Genomic DNA, 15,535 nt, shown 5'->3' on the forward strand with positions numbered 1-15,535 from the left:
GCACACACACACACACACACACACACACTGGCGCGCGCGCACACACACACACACACACACACACACTGGCGCGCGCGCACACACACACACACACACTGGCGCGCGCGCACACACACACACACACACTGGCGCGCGCACACACACACACACACACACTGGCGCGCGCACACACACACACACTGGCGCGCGCGCACACACACACTGGCGCGCACACACACACTGGTGCGCGCGCGCACACACACACACTGGTGTGCGCGCGCGCACACACACACACACACACTGACGCGCACACACACACACTGGCGCGCACACACACACTGGTGCGCGCGCACACACACACTGGTGCGCGCGCACACACACACTGGTGCGCGCGCACACACACACACACGCGCGCACACACACACTGACTCGCGCACACACACACACACTGACTCGCGCACACTGACTGACTCGCGCGCGCACTGACTGGCGCACGCTGGCGCGCACACACACTGGCGCGCGCACTGACTGGCGCACACACACACACTGACTGGCGCGCACACACACACACACACACACACACTGGCGCGCGTGCACACACACTGGCGCGCACACACACGCCACACACACACACACACGCGCACACTGACTGACTCGCGCACACTGACTGGCGCGTGCGCACACTGACGCGCGCGCGCACACACACACTGGTGCGCGCACGCACACACTGGCGCGCACACACACACACTGGCGCGCGCGCGCACGCACACACACACACACACACTGGCGCGCACGCACACACTGGCGCGCACACACACACACACACTGGCGCGCGCACACGCACACACTGACTGACTGGCGCGCACACACTGACTGACTGGCGCGCACACACTGACTGACTGGCGCGCACACACTGACTGACTGGCGCGCACACACTGACTGACTGGCGCGCACACACTGACTGACTGGCGCGCACACACTGACTGACTGGCGCGCACACACTGACTGACTGGCGCGCACACACTGACTGACTGGCGCGCACACACTGACTGACTGGCGCGCACACACTGACTGACTGGCGCGCACACACTGACTGACTGGCGCGCACACACTGACACGCACACACTCACTGACACGCACACACTCACTGACACGCACACACTCACTGACACGCACACACTCACTGACACGCACACACTCACTGACACGCACACACTCACTGACACGCACACACTCACTGACACGCACACTGACTGTCTGTGTTTGTGCGTCAGACTGACTGACGCACACACAATGACTGACGCACACACCCACTGCAAGAAGCTGTAAAGGGGGGGAACGGAGCTGTAAAAAAGGGAGGGGGACTGGATTGGTGTGAACGGGGGACAAACAGAGAGGGGGGAGACAAGGGAAGAGAGAGGAGCGCAAACATTACATCCCGGGCTACGCCGGGTCTCTCAGCTAGTGTATAATACATGTATCATAAAGAAAAAATATTATACAACCAGGACTGGCAGTGGAATCGGATTCTGGATCATGCACCAAGGGGATGAATCATTTACATGAAATATAAAAACCATACATAGTGTAATTATAAACTGCAATAAATACAAACAATAGGATTAATGGAAGCTAAAACGTATAACAGAGGAACTGCATTAAATAAAATACATTTATTAAAACAACACAATGAGTAAACACTGAATGATGTAAAATCTCCCAATGGAGAGTCCCACAAAATACTCCGCTGCTCTAGGTGAAAGGCCCACTTACCAGAGGGAAAGTGGTAACAGGCGGTGGATATGTCAGAGAGTATCCCCTCTCATCCGTGGCACAGATGTTTCTGGCTCAGCTCCTCTGCATGGACTGCATCTCGATTCCCGACAAGTGCTGGCTGGGCGGAGGATCGTTCCTGATCTCGCGGGACCAGAGAAGACATCAGACTTGGTTCCAAGCTTGCAGAGGGTGTCGGCTGATTCAGCACCAGCAGAACCAAGACACCTTGAGAAAGTCCTGCGGGACGAAGCGCGTTGGTGCGTTGTCCTATACCATTGCTAAGCTGGATAATATAGTTTTTCCTTTGCCTGGAGTTGCCCTTATTCATATTTTTGCATCCTGGATGTAGCTAGCTGTGCTCCTTCTCTCTTCTTCTCAACTGGACCTTTACTTCTAAGGTAACACCACTAGGTCCCCACTCTACCCTGGGAAGATTATTTCTGCTATTATGTAATTGTTCCTGGATGTTGGATTTACTTCAGAGACTTCTGTTTTTGTGAGCTTACTGTGGTGATGCACCAATATACCACATAACCTCTTCCTGAGTATGAGCCAAGTGCTGCAGTTCAGCTATTTAAGCCACATAAATCACCCTTCAATTGATTATTTGCAAACAGTGAGTTATTGTTGGCTGTCATCCTTAATTATACACCATGTGGTATCTTCCGTGTGTATAATGATGACCGACAAATTTTCATATGATCATAGTTAGACCTACTTACAAACTTCACATTCAATACAAGTTATATATAAACTAATATATGAAATAAATCAATGAAGTTATATATTCAATTTACCGGTAGAAAGTGATACGTAGGTGCCAAAAACTTAACAGGTGATCACTATAAATTCCGTGAAGTGAATATAACTCTAAATAAAATTAATATAAGGTGCACATATAATATTGCACAAACAATGTGAAAAATGGTGAAAACCAACATAAAATAAATATTAAATTTTAACCCCCTACTCAAACCCTCTAGTGGGATTTGTCTTCACTTGTCCCAAAATGTGGCAGTAGATTCACAGATTCCAGGGGGAGCATAGAGGAAAAAACACAAAAGCACCGAAAATCTAAGTGCAGCAGAAATGCAGGGTGAACAAATGTCAGCTCCAATCTTGGCTCCTCAAGTGTCTACTTACAAAATGTACGTTTTTCAACAGCAATGTATAGTCAAGGCTTTGGCAATCTGTCCAGAGTAAATGTCAGCTCAACGTCATCAGAGGAAAAGCGACCCCAGTACTCGGGGAGATGTTGCCCCAATGCAGAGAGAGGAAAAAGCTACATAGCACAGATCAACCAGGTTTAAAAGTTTTAATTTAAATCTAAAAATGTGCACTTACAATATACAAGTAAAAAACGGGTATGTAACACTACAATAGTGTACAGGAGAGACCGCTCAGCACGCCAGCTCACCGTCCTGCAGCCACCGATCTGTCTCCAGCCACTTCTCCATCGCATCTCCGCGAGTCTGGGCGTCTGACGTCCGATCCGGTGCCAACCCAGCAGCCTGCGGCTCCTCTCCAAAGCGCTCCATATAGCAGAAAGACTCCCACCTAATTATTAGCTCTCCTGAAGTAAATTTCAGGTTTTTCTTTCAGTCTATGGTGGTCCACAGTGTAAAATGCTGCAGAGAGATCGAGTAATATGAGCAGAGTGAAATGACCTCTGTCAATACTTTAATTCGGTTATTTTAAATGCACGGTTCCCAAAAGTTGAAAAATCTTAATGTAAAATATTTTAGTGTTTGTGTCTAAAATAAGTACTTACCATGCTTAAAATGGACAAGAAGCAAAAAGTTGCAGATGTCTCGTGAATGTGCTCACAAATGGTATTTTAATTTGCTCTACTTTTTTTAAGCATACAGTTGTCTAAATATGATCGCCAATAGATATTCACCGGTGCTATTCTGCCCTTTGAAAGCTTAAACAATTATATATTTAGAAACAGTATTGTCTGTGCAGCAGAGACTCTGTTTACAATAGAGGTTTTTTTAAGCGACGGTCTGTTTTATGTTCATGTTTTTGGCTGTAACTGATGTCAGCTGTCATTCCCTGGCAACTCTAAGAGTTTATTAACCCGGCTTCTGGCAGCTTAAAAAAAAAAACACAAGCCCTAGCCCAAGAGAATTAGAGCATCAATACAAGGCACACCCTCGTATAACATCCCAATCTGTGTGTTAAAGCTAGCCCTCTTCCATACTGCGCTTTGGGTGAACAGTTGCGTTACTCAATGTGAAAAAGGACCCTGTTCACCAACTCTTAAACCAGCAACACTTTTAATGCCACAGGGGCCTGAAATGCATTGCCAACGTATTAACCCTTTACAGTACTGCAGTTAACTGGAATACCCCCTCTGCAGTCTGTTTACTGGCATTAAAAGGGTTACTTCTACGCCTAATCCTAGCCCCCCGACAAATGTTTTCCGACTGATCTGTTGCTGTCATATCTATAAACACAGCCTCTACACTACGGCACAGACAAAGAAAAGGGACTTAAATCGTTGGTTATCAAAGGAGGGAGCCTCATCCGTGACACCTTTTGCTTGCTGCTAGAGTGGTGCAATTTATTTGGTTATGGAGCTGTAAGGAGTGTTTGTGAAACTTTAGGAGTTGTATGAAGCAATGGGGGAGCTATAGGGAATGGTTATATGGAGCAATGGGAGGGGTTATAGGGAGCGGTTATATGCAGAAATAGGTGGACTTATATAGATCAATGGCAGGAATTATAGCGAGCAGTAACGAAAAAACAAACTGGATAATAAAAAAAAATCATGAATAGGATATTTCTGGCAACTCAGATACAAGTAGAAAATTAAATGTTTGCTATGCCTCTGCTTTTCAGGAACAAACCATCTACTATTTTTGCCTTTTTGGCAGAACTGACTGCTTAATCTAGTCTCCCACAACCCAAAGGGTTAAACCCTGTACCAGCTGCTCAGGATGAGAACACGGGGCACCTGGAAACCATCTCCTGCTATAATGATCTGACGTCTGCTTACACACCGTCCTGTCCCTTCCTCTACAAGACATTTCTCACAAGCGTGCTTGGCTGCAGCAGCCCAAAGTTAACTGGCAAGTGAGTGGTTGGTTGGATACTGTTATCCCTTTGCTAAAGGCGTGAGCATCCCCACCCCTTGTATTGCAGAGAGACCCATTTGAATTAGAAGCATCCAACCTTGGCAACGTAACGTTTTATATGTATATAATCTGAAGCATAGTGTGTACGCTACAAACCCACAGGTGGGTGGAAAGATACAGCTCCTTCAAACTGCATCTGAGGACCCAACTCCAGGATCATCCATGGGCAGCTCTCTGCTGTAGCATGGGGGCACCTAACCTTGGCACAAGGTCAGTGCTACACTTTATGCTGTGCTGTGCAGAATTGGTCTATGTTGGATCTGCAGACCATACGACCCCAGGAGATCTTGTGATGCACCAGGTACGTCCTCACCACCTGGTTTTCCAGAGCTCGCAGGCATGTACTAGTTAAGGTATTGGAGTCCAATACTTGAGTGCAGTGGTCAATGTGTGATGGTACTAAAGAGGTATGAGCTACAATACAAACTTTTTTTTTTTTAACTTGCAAACCCAAACATTTACATTTGCTAAGAAAAAATATATTTTGTTTTATCAAGAGCTATCCCTTTATTAAATAATTGCTATTTTTATCATTCTTGCTAACATCAGATTTAAAGCACTACGTCTTCAATGTTTAACTGATCTATTTTTTAACGTAGTCACAGTACAGCTACTTTTTGCCTTAGGTTGGGCATCGAATGTTCCAAAAGCTTCACTATCTTATAGCAGAGGTCAAAATCTAGCTAAATAAATTTAGCAAAATAAATTTAGCAAAACCACACTGTGTTTAATAAACGAGCGCATTCTCGCAGATTTGTGACAGGTAATGATAGATCATTGTAAAACAAATCACTTCCTAGGGCTGATCTGATCGAGTTAAAGGATTTCTATTTTTTACAGCTTGGGAGGGAGAGGTGCAGGAGGGAAGTACAGTATATTCCAAAGAGAGAGAGAGAGGCAAGAACACAGTCATTCTCTGGAGCTGGAGGGTGGGAAACTCAGGAGAAATGCGAGGAAGTACTTCACGGAAAGGCTGGTGGATTTGTGGAATAGATGTCCTAACACAGGTGGAGGGGGGTGGGGAGGGTAATACAGTAAGAAAAGAAATATGTGGGGTGGACACCAGGCTACCCTAAATACGAAAGAAAGCCAAGGGTCACGTGGGGGCTAGAGGTTTTATAGCACACAAGGAAATGGGCAGGCTAGCTGGGCCCAGTGGCTCATATCTGCCGTTAATTTCTGTTTCTATTACATTAGACTATTATGACAATAAACGGCACCAAGAAAATTACACTAAATTGGCAAATTATCTTGTTGCAATCTTGAGCAATTCTAAAGCACTTTAGGTCCCTCTTGTGGTAAAGAGGTTAAGTAGCCGTTTGGGTGAGAGCTTTCTTGAAATGTTGTGTTATTTGACTGGTCAGTTGAAATGTGGTGTTGTGGCCCATCAAGAGGCTTAGACAGATCAGAGATGAGCTGGAAGGGTGGGAGAGCATTGAATGTTCACAAAAATCTAGGCGTGGCCAAAACCATTAAACATGACTTATTAGGTCACTTTAGTCCTTCATGGGACAAATGCTTTAACTGATTAAATATTTCAGTCATTAGGCCAAAGGGTCAGTCCCATGTAGAACCAAAGTGATGTAATGACAGTGACCTGTTTAATCGGGTAAAGGGCCAGTCCCACATAGATCCAAAGTGACATGTTTAATGGGTTTAAGTCTTTCCTTGCAGGTTCAGTATTAACATTGTGTGCATCATTAATTTTGTCATGTCAATCTCTGTCTATAAAAGAGCACAGTTTGTTTCCCATTGTTAAAAGCGCATTGACCGTCCGCCACAATCAAACCCTCTGTCCCATGTGCCAGTATCCCAGGCCGCTCAACTTCGTGTGGACAAATTCCTTAACGGAAGGGCAATTTGGCACCTTCAGGTTTGGCATTGGACTCAGCAAGGATGCCAAAGCGGGTAGCAAGAAGGCAAGAGAGACGATAACACACTTTGTGCAAGTCGGCGTCAACGAGCAGTTGTACGTGACCGTGACCGCGGAGACCAATCTGAGTAACGCGATGCTGATCACGACCTCGTGTCAGCTTGTGAGCGGTCAGAACTCGTCTAGAACATACCTCATCCGGGAAGGGTAAGAGGCAAACAGGTGCGATTCTATAGAAATGGGATGTAGATACAGATACACTCGTGGGTATTGTAAATTTCCAAACCTGCTTCATTCACCCCATTGTCCTGTCATACAGTAGTTAAGCTGCAGACAAGGATTCTGGGTAATGGCATGCAAATGAAGCACCCAGTGGGAATTTTAGCTTTCTATGTGATCTGACCATGGGGAAGTTGCTACAGTACATGTGCCTCAGGCTCCAATGTTAGATGGTAAGCTCTTCAGAGCTGTGACTTCTTGTTCCTGCTAAATTCTATGTAGAGATGTAGCAAGATTCAGTGTTTCTGTTTATAGCGCAGAATAGCCGCGTTGCTATAGGATTCAATGGCAGTTCAGGTGCAGAATATCACATTACCCACCATACGAGGGGATAATGACGACTGCTACATCTGTACACTGTCACTGTTACGCAAGAAACAAATACTATTATACTGTTGGCCTTCTCTTATAAATCATTATATAATTATTAAGAAAATATAATCATTGTGAGCAAGAATTCGTCTGAAAACACTCCTGGTTGAATCCTGGTGACACGGAATGACATTGGTGATATTGCTTTTGAATCTGGATGACCTCCTGTAGGTCACTCTTAAGTTTGACTTCTTCGCACTGCTCTCTCTTTGCAGGTGTCTGGATAACTGGATAGCCAAGGAGGTGAGAAGAGAGGACATGGAGGTGGTCTTCAGCCCGCATCTCTTCCGCCTGCCCTTGGTGCCAGGCTCCTTCATGGTATGTGCTGCCTATGTGAGGTGCTGTGCTCATCAAAGCTCTCCCTAATATGCATGATGTATTGCACCCAATGCAGAGAAATCGCTAGGTATATACGCATGTTGCTTGAGCTATTAAATCATTGCAGTAGGTTATCATTGGTTTATTGACCCAGAGTGCAGGATTCAGAGTGGTTGTATCTGAGTGGACCTTTCTGATTGGTTAGTTGACCCAAAGCAAACTTTGATTGCACCACAGTGGAGCACTTTTCTAATAAAATGAACACTATCTACAATAACATCACTGCAATAAACATTAAGGAAAGAACACACACATTCACCATAACTTCACTCTATTTACTCACTTTATTACACCATCCCCTGAAGACCTTACAAATATCGTGGTTAACATCAGGCCCGCTAACTGTAAATTGGACCCTTGCCTGGCAAGTCTACAACAATGTCTTCCCATCTTGATTAATCCTATCCACACCATCGTCAACGTATCCTTTAAGAAAGGAATTGTGCTGACCAGCCTTAAGCAGCCCATCCATCACAAAACCTCTGCTTAAAAAAAAACCTCTCTAGACCCTGCCAACTATCGACCCATAGCAAGTATTCCATTCCTTGCTAAAATAATCAATGAAAACATTACCAACTCCAATGGCATCTTGCAACTCATAATATACTGGATGCTAACCAGTCGGGATTCAGACCCCAACATGGCACTGAATCGGCCCTCCTCACTATATGGGACGATATACTACACCTACTCGATATGACATAGCCCTTGTACTTGTTGATCTGTCAGTTGCATTTGACAAGCTGAATCATAACATGATTGCCACTAGAATGAAGCAAGTGTCTGGCCTCAGATACTGTGCTTCACTGGATCACCTCATTCTTGAAAGACCACACGCAATCCACCCATATGGGACAACATATGGCACCATACAGCATGGTTACATGTGGAGTACGACCAGGCTCATTACTTTCCCCCCTCCTGTTCAACATCTGCATTAAAACTTTGGCAGACCTCATTAGAACAAGAGGACATAGATTCCATCTTTATGGCGATGACTATACACCGAAGCATCCAATAATAAGGTACAAGCCAATTCGCTCACTCAATGTCTTAATGACGTCCAAAAATGGAGGACTTCTAACCTACTTAAACTTAAGAACACTGTACAATGCTGAAAACTCACTCAAACTGACAGGTTGCTACCCAAGGATATACAGTAAGCTTCCAAGGGAAAGCTTCACAATAATGACATGGAGAGAGAGAGGAAAAATCATTTTCAAAGGGTGCACTCCTATTGGGTCCGCTGCTGGGTATATGGACCAGTTAGAGGTTTAAATATAACCTCCTAATATCTAAAGAGCAAATCTAGATGTGGTCAAGTACATACCATACGGGAAGAACCTGGTAAGTATAGTGTTAAACCACGAATATATCAGGTGGCAAGTTGATACATAATATATATAACATTTCAATCAGATTGCAGATTAAAAAGGGGGTGGTTTAATAAATCAATATAAATCAATGTGACGCAAAAAACATTAAAATGAGGGTCAAAAATTGAAGCGATCCAGAACCATGTCACCAGGAAGTTCGACCATATCGCCCCTCAATTGAGAACTTCACTGGTTGCCTACCAAGCAAAGAGCAACGTTTAATCTCCTCACTATGGTACACCGGGCACTCCATGACACAGCACCTCTTCTGGAACCAGGATCACATGTGGGATGTGAGTGAGTCCAGTGGTTTAACTCATCCCCTTTTGAGAGCACACAGTCCTTTTATTTTCTTCAACATTAATGGGGGAGTCAAAAAGAAATATAAAGGGTACTTGCAGATGGTAATGTATGGTGAGAGAGTTCTTCTCTATGTGATGGTGCTCTGTTATGAGGGACGGTAAAAAAGATGGCCTTGCAGGGGTGAAATGGAGGAAGCATGTACTCACTAAGCCAGCTACTTAGATCTAAAGCACATGTTCCTGTGGCTGGCAGGAAGAGTCAAAGGACCATTCCATAAAACAGAAAGGGGCAGGGGAACAACATGGCTAAACCATTCTCATAGCAATGAGAAATGGGAGGTTGCCAGGGCAACCAACTGGTGGCTGTGTAAAGAGGGAAAGTGTCAATAATGTATCTTAACACATGCAGCCAGCTGCTGGAACAGGGGCACTAACAAGCAGCTGAACTAGGGAGACAGAAATCTGTGAGCTGCAAAGAGACACAGAAAATGTGTAATCCTGTTCCAGGACAGCATCCCCTCTACCTTATAACAAAATGTAAGCTCCACAGACCCACCTTGAATGTCCAATTCCCAAACCGTCAAGTTATAAAAATCCCCAGATTCAAACTCACTAGGCGAGCTGGTCGTGCCCTCTCAGCACAGGGAGCCAGGGAATGGAACGCCCCCTCCATATCCATCAGAAACATCAAAGACTAACCCACTTTCAGAAAACGGCCCAAGACTTAGCTCTTTGAAATCGCTGAGGCTTGACTCCACCTCTGGAGATTTTGAAAAGCGCATAGAAGCAGGGTTCGCTCTGTGTATACGCTACACAAGACATTGAGATAGATAGCATTTCGATTACTAGATAACAGTTGCAAGTGGTACCCGAAATAAGTGCTCCGTTAGCAAAGCTGTTTGGTGCTTCCACCAGCAGGTGCTGCAACTGCTCTCATAGCTTCATGTATACAGATGTAGCTCCCCAGTCTTATTGTTTTAATAAGATTCTTGCTTTATTCAGGTCAACGTTTCGATGTTCCTTTCACACCTTCATCAGGATAAACTGAACACAGATTAAACAGTGAATTTTATAGATAACCCATACAACAAACAAAGTGGAAGCCTCTCCCCTCTGGGGGACAGGGTTCACTGGTGACATCAGTGGACGTCCTAAGGATTGTGGGAAATAGACTGGCGTGAAAAGGGTGTGCTACATCTGTTTAAATGAAGATTAGTAGATTAACCCTGCACTCTTATTTGTAAGGTCCCCTGGAAATTCTCTTATTTCTAGCTCCACTGCAAATAAATGGCTCTCACTTCACTATCTTGTATTCCCTCCTCCCCCAGGTGCTGATAACCTGCGAGTTGAAGCTGTGCCGGACCACTAACCAATCGCAGCCCTGCGGCTCTAACTGTGCCCTTACCCCGCCCCACCATCAGCCAATCCGCTCCCTGCTGGAGACGGGGACACACCACGTGACTTCCAGACCCATCCACATAGTCCGGGAGTTGAGAGGTCAGTATGACGTTGATGGTGGAACTAAAAAGGATGTCCCATGTTTACTAAAATGTTAATGGGCCACAGGGTGTCCGACGCTGGAAGGTGTTTTAGGCCAAGCTCACAGTGCCTGCTTCGACGGCGCGCTTATGTGCGCGCCCCACACGCACACTCCTGCAGCTCCAGCGATGCGTGCGCTAGCTGCAGGAGATTGGCCGTGGCAGGGGGGTGTCTGACGCGTCACTGAGCTGGTTCGCCCTCATTGGCTGAACCAGCTCATGTGATGCCGGCGTCACGCTACTGCAGCGCGAAAATTACATTTTTGTTGTGGCGGCAAAATGTCGCTGCACCGCGTGTACTTGAGGAACTACCATAGGCAATCCGATAGGAGTCCTTGAAGTGCGCACGGACGCAAGCGTGCACACTAAGCGACCCCGCCATCGTGAGCTCGGCTTTACGGAGTAGTTAATATTGGTTAATTTAGGAGCCAACTGGTGGTTATATAAGCGCATTGCAAGCCATCGGGACCATTAAAGTCTCTGCTTCAGGTAAATGGCACCTCATAAAAAAGCAAAAGGGTAAAGATGACTCCTTTTTAACCTTTTAACGGTTCCTTTTAAAATAAATAAAGGGAAGCTAACTGAAATGGAAGTAAAAATGAGGGCCCGCAAACACTTCATATGGTGTAGGGCAGGGGGGTGGCCAACTTCTTTTGCAGGGCACACATTTTTGAGTGCACCACTGTCCTACTCCTCTGCCCCCCCCTATCACTCAATTCCCCCCCTCCTCTCACTCATTTTCCCCCTCGTCCCACGCAATTCCCCCTTCTCTCGCTCAATTTCCCCCTCTTCCACTCGCCCAATCCCGTCTCCTCTCTCGCCCAATCCCCCTCTACTCTCTCGCTCGCTCGATCCCTCTCCCTTCCCCTCTCGCTCGATCCCTCTCCCCTCTCGCTCGATCCCTCTCCCCTCTCGCTCGATCCCTCTCCTCTCTCGCTCGATCCCTCTCCCCTCTCGCTCGATCCCTCTCCTCTCTCGCTCGATCCCCCTCTCCCTTCCCCTCTCCTCTCTTGCTCGATCCTCCTCTCCCTTCCCCTCTCCTCTCTCGCTCGATCCTCCTCTCCCTTCCCCTCTCCTCTGTCGCTCGATCCCCCTCTCCCTTCCCCTCTCCTCTCTCGCTCGATCCCCCTCTCCCCTCATCTCACTCACTCAATCCCATTCTCCCTTCCCCTCTCTCACTCGATCCCCCTCTCCCTTCCCCTCCCACTCGATCCCCCTGTCCTCCTCCCTCCTCTCTCTCAATCCCCCCCACCCTCTAAGCATTTTACGTTGGGGGAAGGCCTCTGGTCCCGCAGCAGAGCTGGGGCCTCCGTGGGCAGATGCCGAAGTTGGGGCCAAGTTCCGGCAGGGGGTGGGGAGAAGGTAGGGCCATTCCCAATGCCTTCGTTGGCCACCTCAGATGTAAGGAATCTTTAGCCAATGTGTTTTGGTGATGAGACTGTTTCAGTCCAACAAAACCACAGGTATTATTAGCTGTGCTCTATTCTTTGTTTGACTAATGACGACTTCATAATTATTTGATAAACAAACAGATGGTGATCCACTTGAATCCTGACAAATGTTTATTTTTTCCAATGTGCATATTTTTAAGATGATAGATCCTTTTTTTCCCCCCCAGGATGGGCACCAGTGGGTTTGCTAAGCTGAACCCTGCTGTTTTCAGCCCTAGGAATCATATTGCCCGAGATACAGGTGAAGGCACTGGCACTTCAGTCCCCCTCCAGGGGAGCCAGTAGTGGTTTAAATCAACCATTGACCAATAGGAAGCCACAACGCCATCTGTTGCGGTTTCTTATTGGACAACGTTATGCGGGAGATTTAAAACACCGTCACTGCTACGTATCTGGAAACATTGTGGGGTTAAGAAGGAGGTATTTGCTGCTTCAAACATTTGGGAAGAGCTCTTTGCGCTCTGTACGATATGAAGATGTAAGATACTTTGTAGATTGCGATACCTTTTGAATAGGGCGAAATCTGAATTCCTACAAGGTTTCCTGGTGCACAACCTCTCGAGACTGCACCGGTCTCTTCGCTCCTGGACAGACCTCTGCTGTAGCTCATGCGTAGGAAAACCTGGCACGATTAATATGTTGGTCTATTAAAAGGTATCACCATCTACAAAGTATCTTACTCTTTGTGGGACCAATACGGCATTTGGTAATCAATATCTATGCTCTGAAACGAAGAGAGAATTAAGACTTAGAGCAGCAATCCCCCCGCAATGATCTGTCTATTTTGTGTGTGACCACAACTGCAAGGTCTCCTGGAGCTGTTGAAAAGAAAAAAAACACTAAAAACATGACTGCCAGGGTTACCAATAGAAAGATGCAATGTCACCTCCCGATGACATACAAGCTTATTATTGGCCGCCCTGACCTCGCAGCCATTTTGTGTCCATTGGGCAAGTATGCTTGTCCGGTGGGCAAATCTTTTGTAGACCAAACACTGTTTATCTTTCAATGTCGGCTAGTTAAGTACAGTAGCGGTACTATGTACTTCCTAGTTACTTGACACGTTGGCAAATGTTATAGCAGCCAGTAGCCAAACATTTGTATCATATATTTTGATTGTGGGAGTTTTGTGTTATACAATGAGGGAGCTGTGAAGAACGAGATGTTTTATAACCATGGGCTTTCTCGTAATTGCAACTTTAATATATATATATATATGAAAGCAGCAATATCTCAAAAAAAGACCAAAGTGCACTGGTGACAGTGACGTGTTGTGAAGGGGTCAGTCTCTTCTAGGACCGAAGGGCACTTACTGGCAGTCACAAATGTAAGGAATCGGTCTCTCCTCGGACGATAGTGCACTATGTGTAAGTGGGGTCCGTCCCTTCTCGGGCTGACCTGATGAAAATGAAGCCCCCTTTGTTTCTGGGGCCTGGTTGCATCATGTGACCACTGACCCTCGGAGGCTGAGTGTGACACGTCGGGTAAATAGGAGCTCCACCTGTAGCATGTCTGTCTCCTTTTGTGCTTTATTTCTCTGCAGAAACCGCCACCAATTACGCAGCGCTCGTGATCGGGTTGGTTTTGGGGGGTACCGTTGTGGCCGTGGTAGTGTTGCTGGTAAGAAAATCCTTTGGCGGCGTGCGCCGGAGGAACGCCTCTCTGGACCTGTGACATGGACACTCGGCTCCGGCTCTGAGCGTGACGCAGGGAAGAATCGGCGTCCGTTTGAGCCCTTTGCAGGCAGCAAAGAGGTTTAAGCAGAAATCCACACGATGTAGCATTTATTGTACGGATTCCTCTTTCCAGTCCTGAGATACCAAGCCTCTAAAACCAGGGACGGAATACAGTGACTACTTGCAATTTCGTAGCGACAACATATACACCACACTAGGGAAAAAATAAACCTTTAAGACTTAATGACCGAGAAATTATTAACGAGAAAAGGACTGTGAAATAGCATCAGAATATGAACTTGTCTGTAATTGTATTTTGGAAAGCGGGGGAGGTCTGCTTTACTCCCTGCTGTGCTGGAGGGGGCTGCACTGTATTGCTGCCTTAATGTGGTAGTTAAACATGTGATCTAGTGTTATGTAAATGTGGGTCCATCACCGTCTCCCTGGGCTGTGTAGCATATCATTTCAGTGTAAGCTGTGAGGTTGTAACAGTAACTATATAAACTGTAACCGGTGTGTGTCTCAGTCATGACTTATTGTGTCTGGTTGTAGCCACTTCTAGCTTCACATTGTTCACAACCAACCTCTCATTGATGAAACCCAAAAGGTCTAAATGGCTGTAAGTAGGTTTCCTGGCTCTGCAGTTCTTTAACCAAGGCTGTGCTGAACAAGAAGCAAAAAGGTGACACTGTGTGCATTTGAATTTCTTTACCCAGAATACCTGGCTACAGTGGAAGCATTGTGTGCAATAATAGTAAAAAGCAGGCGTTGCACACCTGTCTATGACGGCTGATTCATCCTGTTGGGTCTCAGTGTGAGTGGTATACCAAGTGGTATTTGCATGTGCACAAGATGTACATGAGGGATGTGCTGTGGTTCATTGAGTATTCTCAACACAAGTTGGAAGGAGCTGGGAGAATACCATATAAAACCAGCAAGGGTTGGTATGAATAAATACAGGGTGTCAAAGGAATGTACCGGTTTCTATACCCTACTCCAGGCCCTTGCTTTATAAAACACAGAGCAGAAGAAACCAGCATTGCTCAAAACTCATATGCAGCACTTCTGTCTTCAGACTCCTTCTCTGGAGCATATTGACATGCCTGTTCCACTGAGGGAGAGAGAAACCAGCACAGTATGACGAAATGCTTCTCATTCTTCACCACACTCTGCTGCCCATCGCTGTGACTATTTCCGCCTGACCCTCTGTCAGCTCCTCGCAGTATTAGTTTATGGTGAGAAGAAACAATGCCCCATGAGGCTTTGCTGTACTCATTTCCATATTTTATTAGTGAGTTTATAGGAACAAAAATACCACAAATTGTTGGAGCATGTAAGGCGTTCCATACACCCTGTAACTATTCATAGTCAGAAACTAGGGGGAAAAAAGTCTCA

General features: G+C 46.2%; 1 protein-coding gene across 2 annotated transcripts; it reads left to right on the forward strand.

Annotated features, from left to right (window-relative positions):
• Positions 1-4,517: 4,517 nt before the first annotated feature.
• On the forward strand, positions 4,518-14,384 carry LOC142463932 (uncharacterized). Of its 2 annotated transcripts, XM_075566820.1 has the most exons (5): positions 4,518-5,196; positions 6,704-6,975; positions 7,635-7,737; positions 10,804-10,972; positions 14,008-14,384. In XM_075566820.1, the coding sequence occupies exons 1-5, from the start codon at positions 5,080-5,082 to the stop codon at positions 14,136-14,138; spliced, it is 792 nt and encodes a 263-aa protein (XP_075422935.1). In that variant the 5' UTR covers positions 4,518-5,079; the 3' UTR covers positions 14,139-14,384. The 2 variants fall into 2 exon arrangements, with proteins under 2 accessions (XP_075422935.1, XP_075422934.1); XM_075566819.1 differs by lacking the exon at positions 4,518-5,196 and having other exon boundaries at positions 6,155-6,975.
• The last annotated feature ends 1,151 nt before the right edge of the window (positions 14,385-15,535 follow it).

The sequence above is a fragment of the Ascaphus truei genome, chromosome 12 (assembly GCF_040206685.1).
Source record: "Ascaphus truei isolate aAscTru1 chromosome 12, aAscTru1.hap1, whole genome shotgun sequence".
In the NCBI taxonomy this organism is placed as follows: Eukaryota; Metazoa; Chordata; class Amphibia; order Anura; family Ascaphidae; genus Ascaphus; species Ascaphus truei.

Bases quoted from the DNA above. Each gene is read 5' to 3' on its own strand.
- LOC142463932 (XM_075566819.1), top strand. From the start codon at position 6,539: ATGTTTAATGGGTTTAAGTCTTTCCTTGCAGGTTCAGTATTAACATTG. The intron at 7,738-10,803 runs GTATGTGCTGCC...CTCCTCCCCCAG, and splicing joins TGGTGCCAGGCTCCTTCATG to GTGCTGATAACCTGCGAGTT. The intron at 10,973-14,007 runs GTCAGTATGACG...ATTTCTCTGCAG, and splicing joins CATAGTCCGGGAGTTGAGAG to AAACCGCCACCAATTACGCA.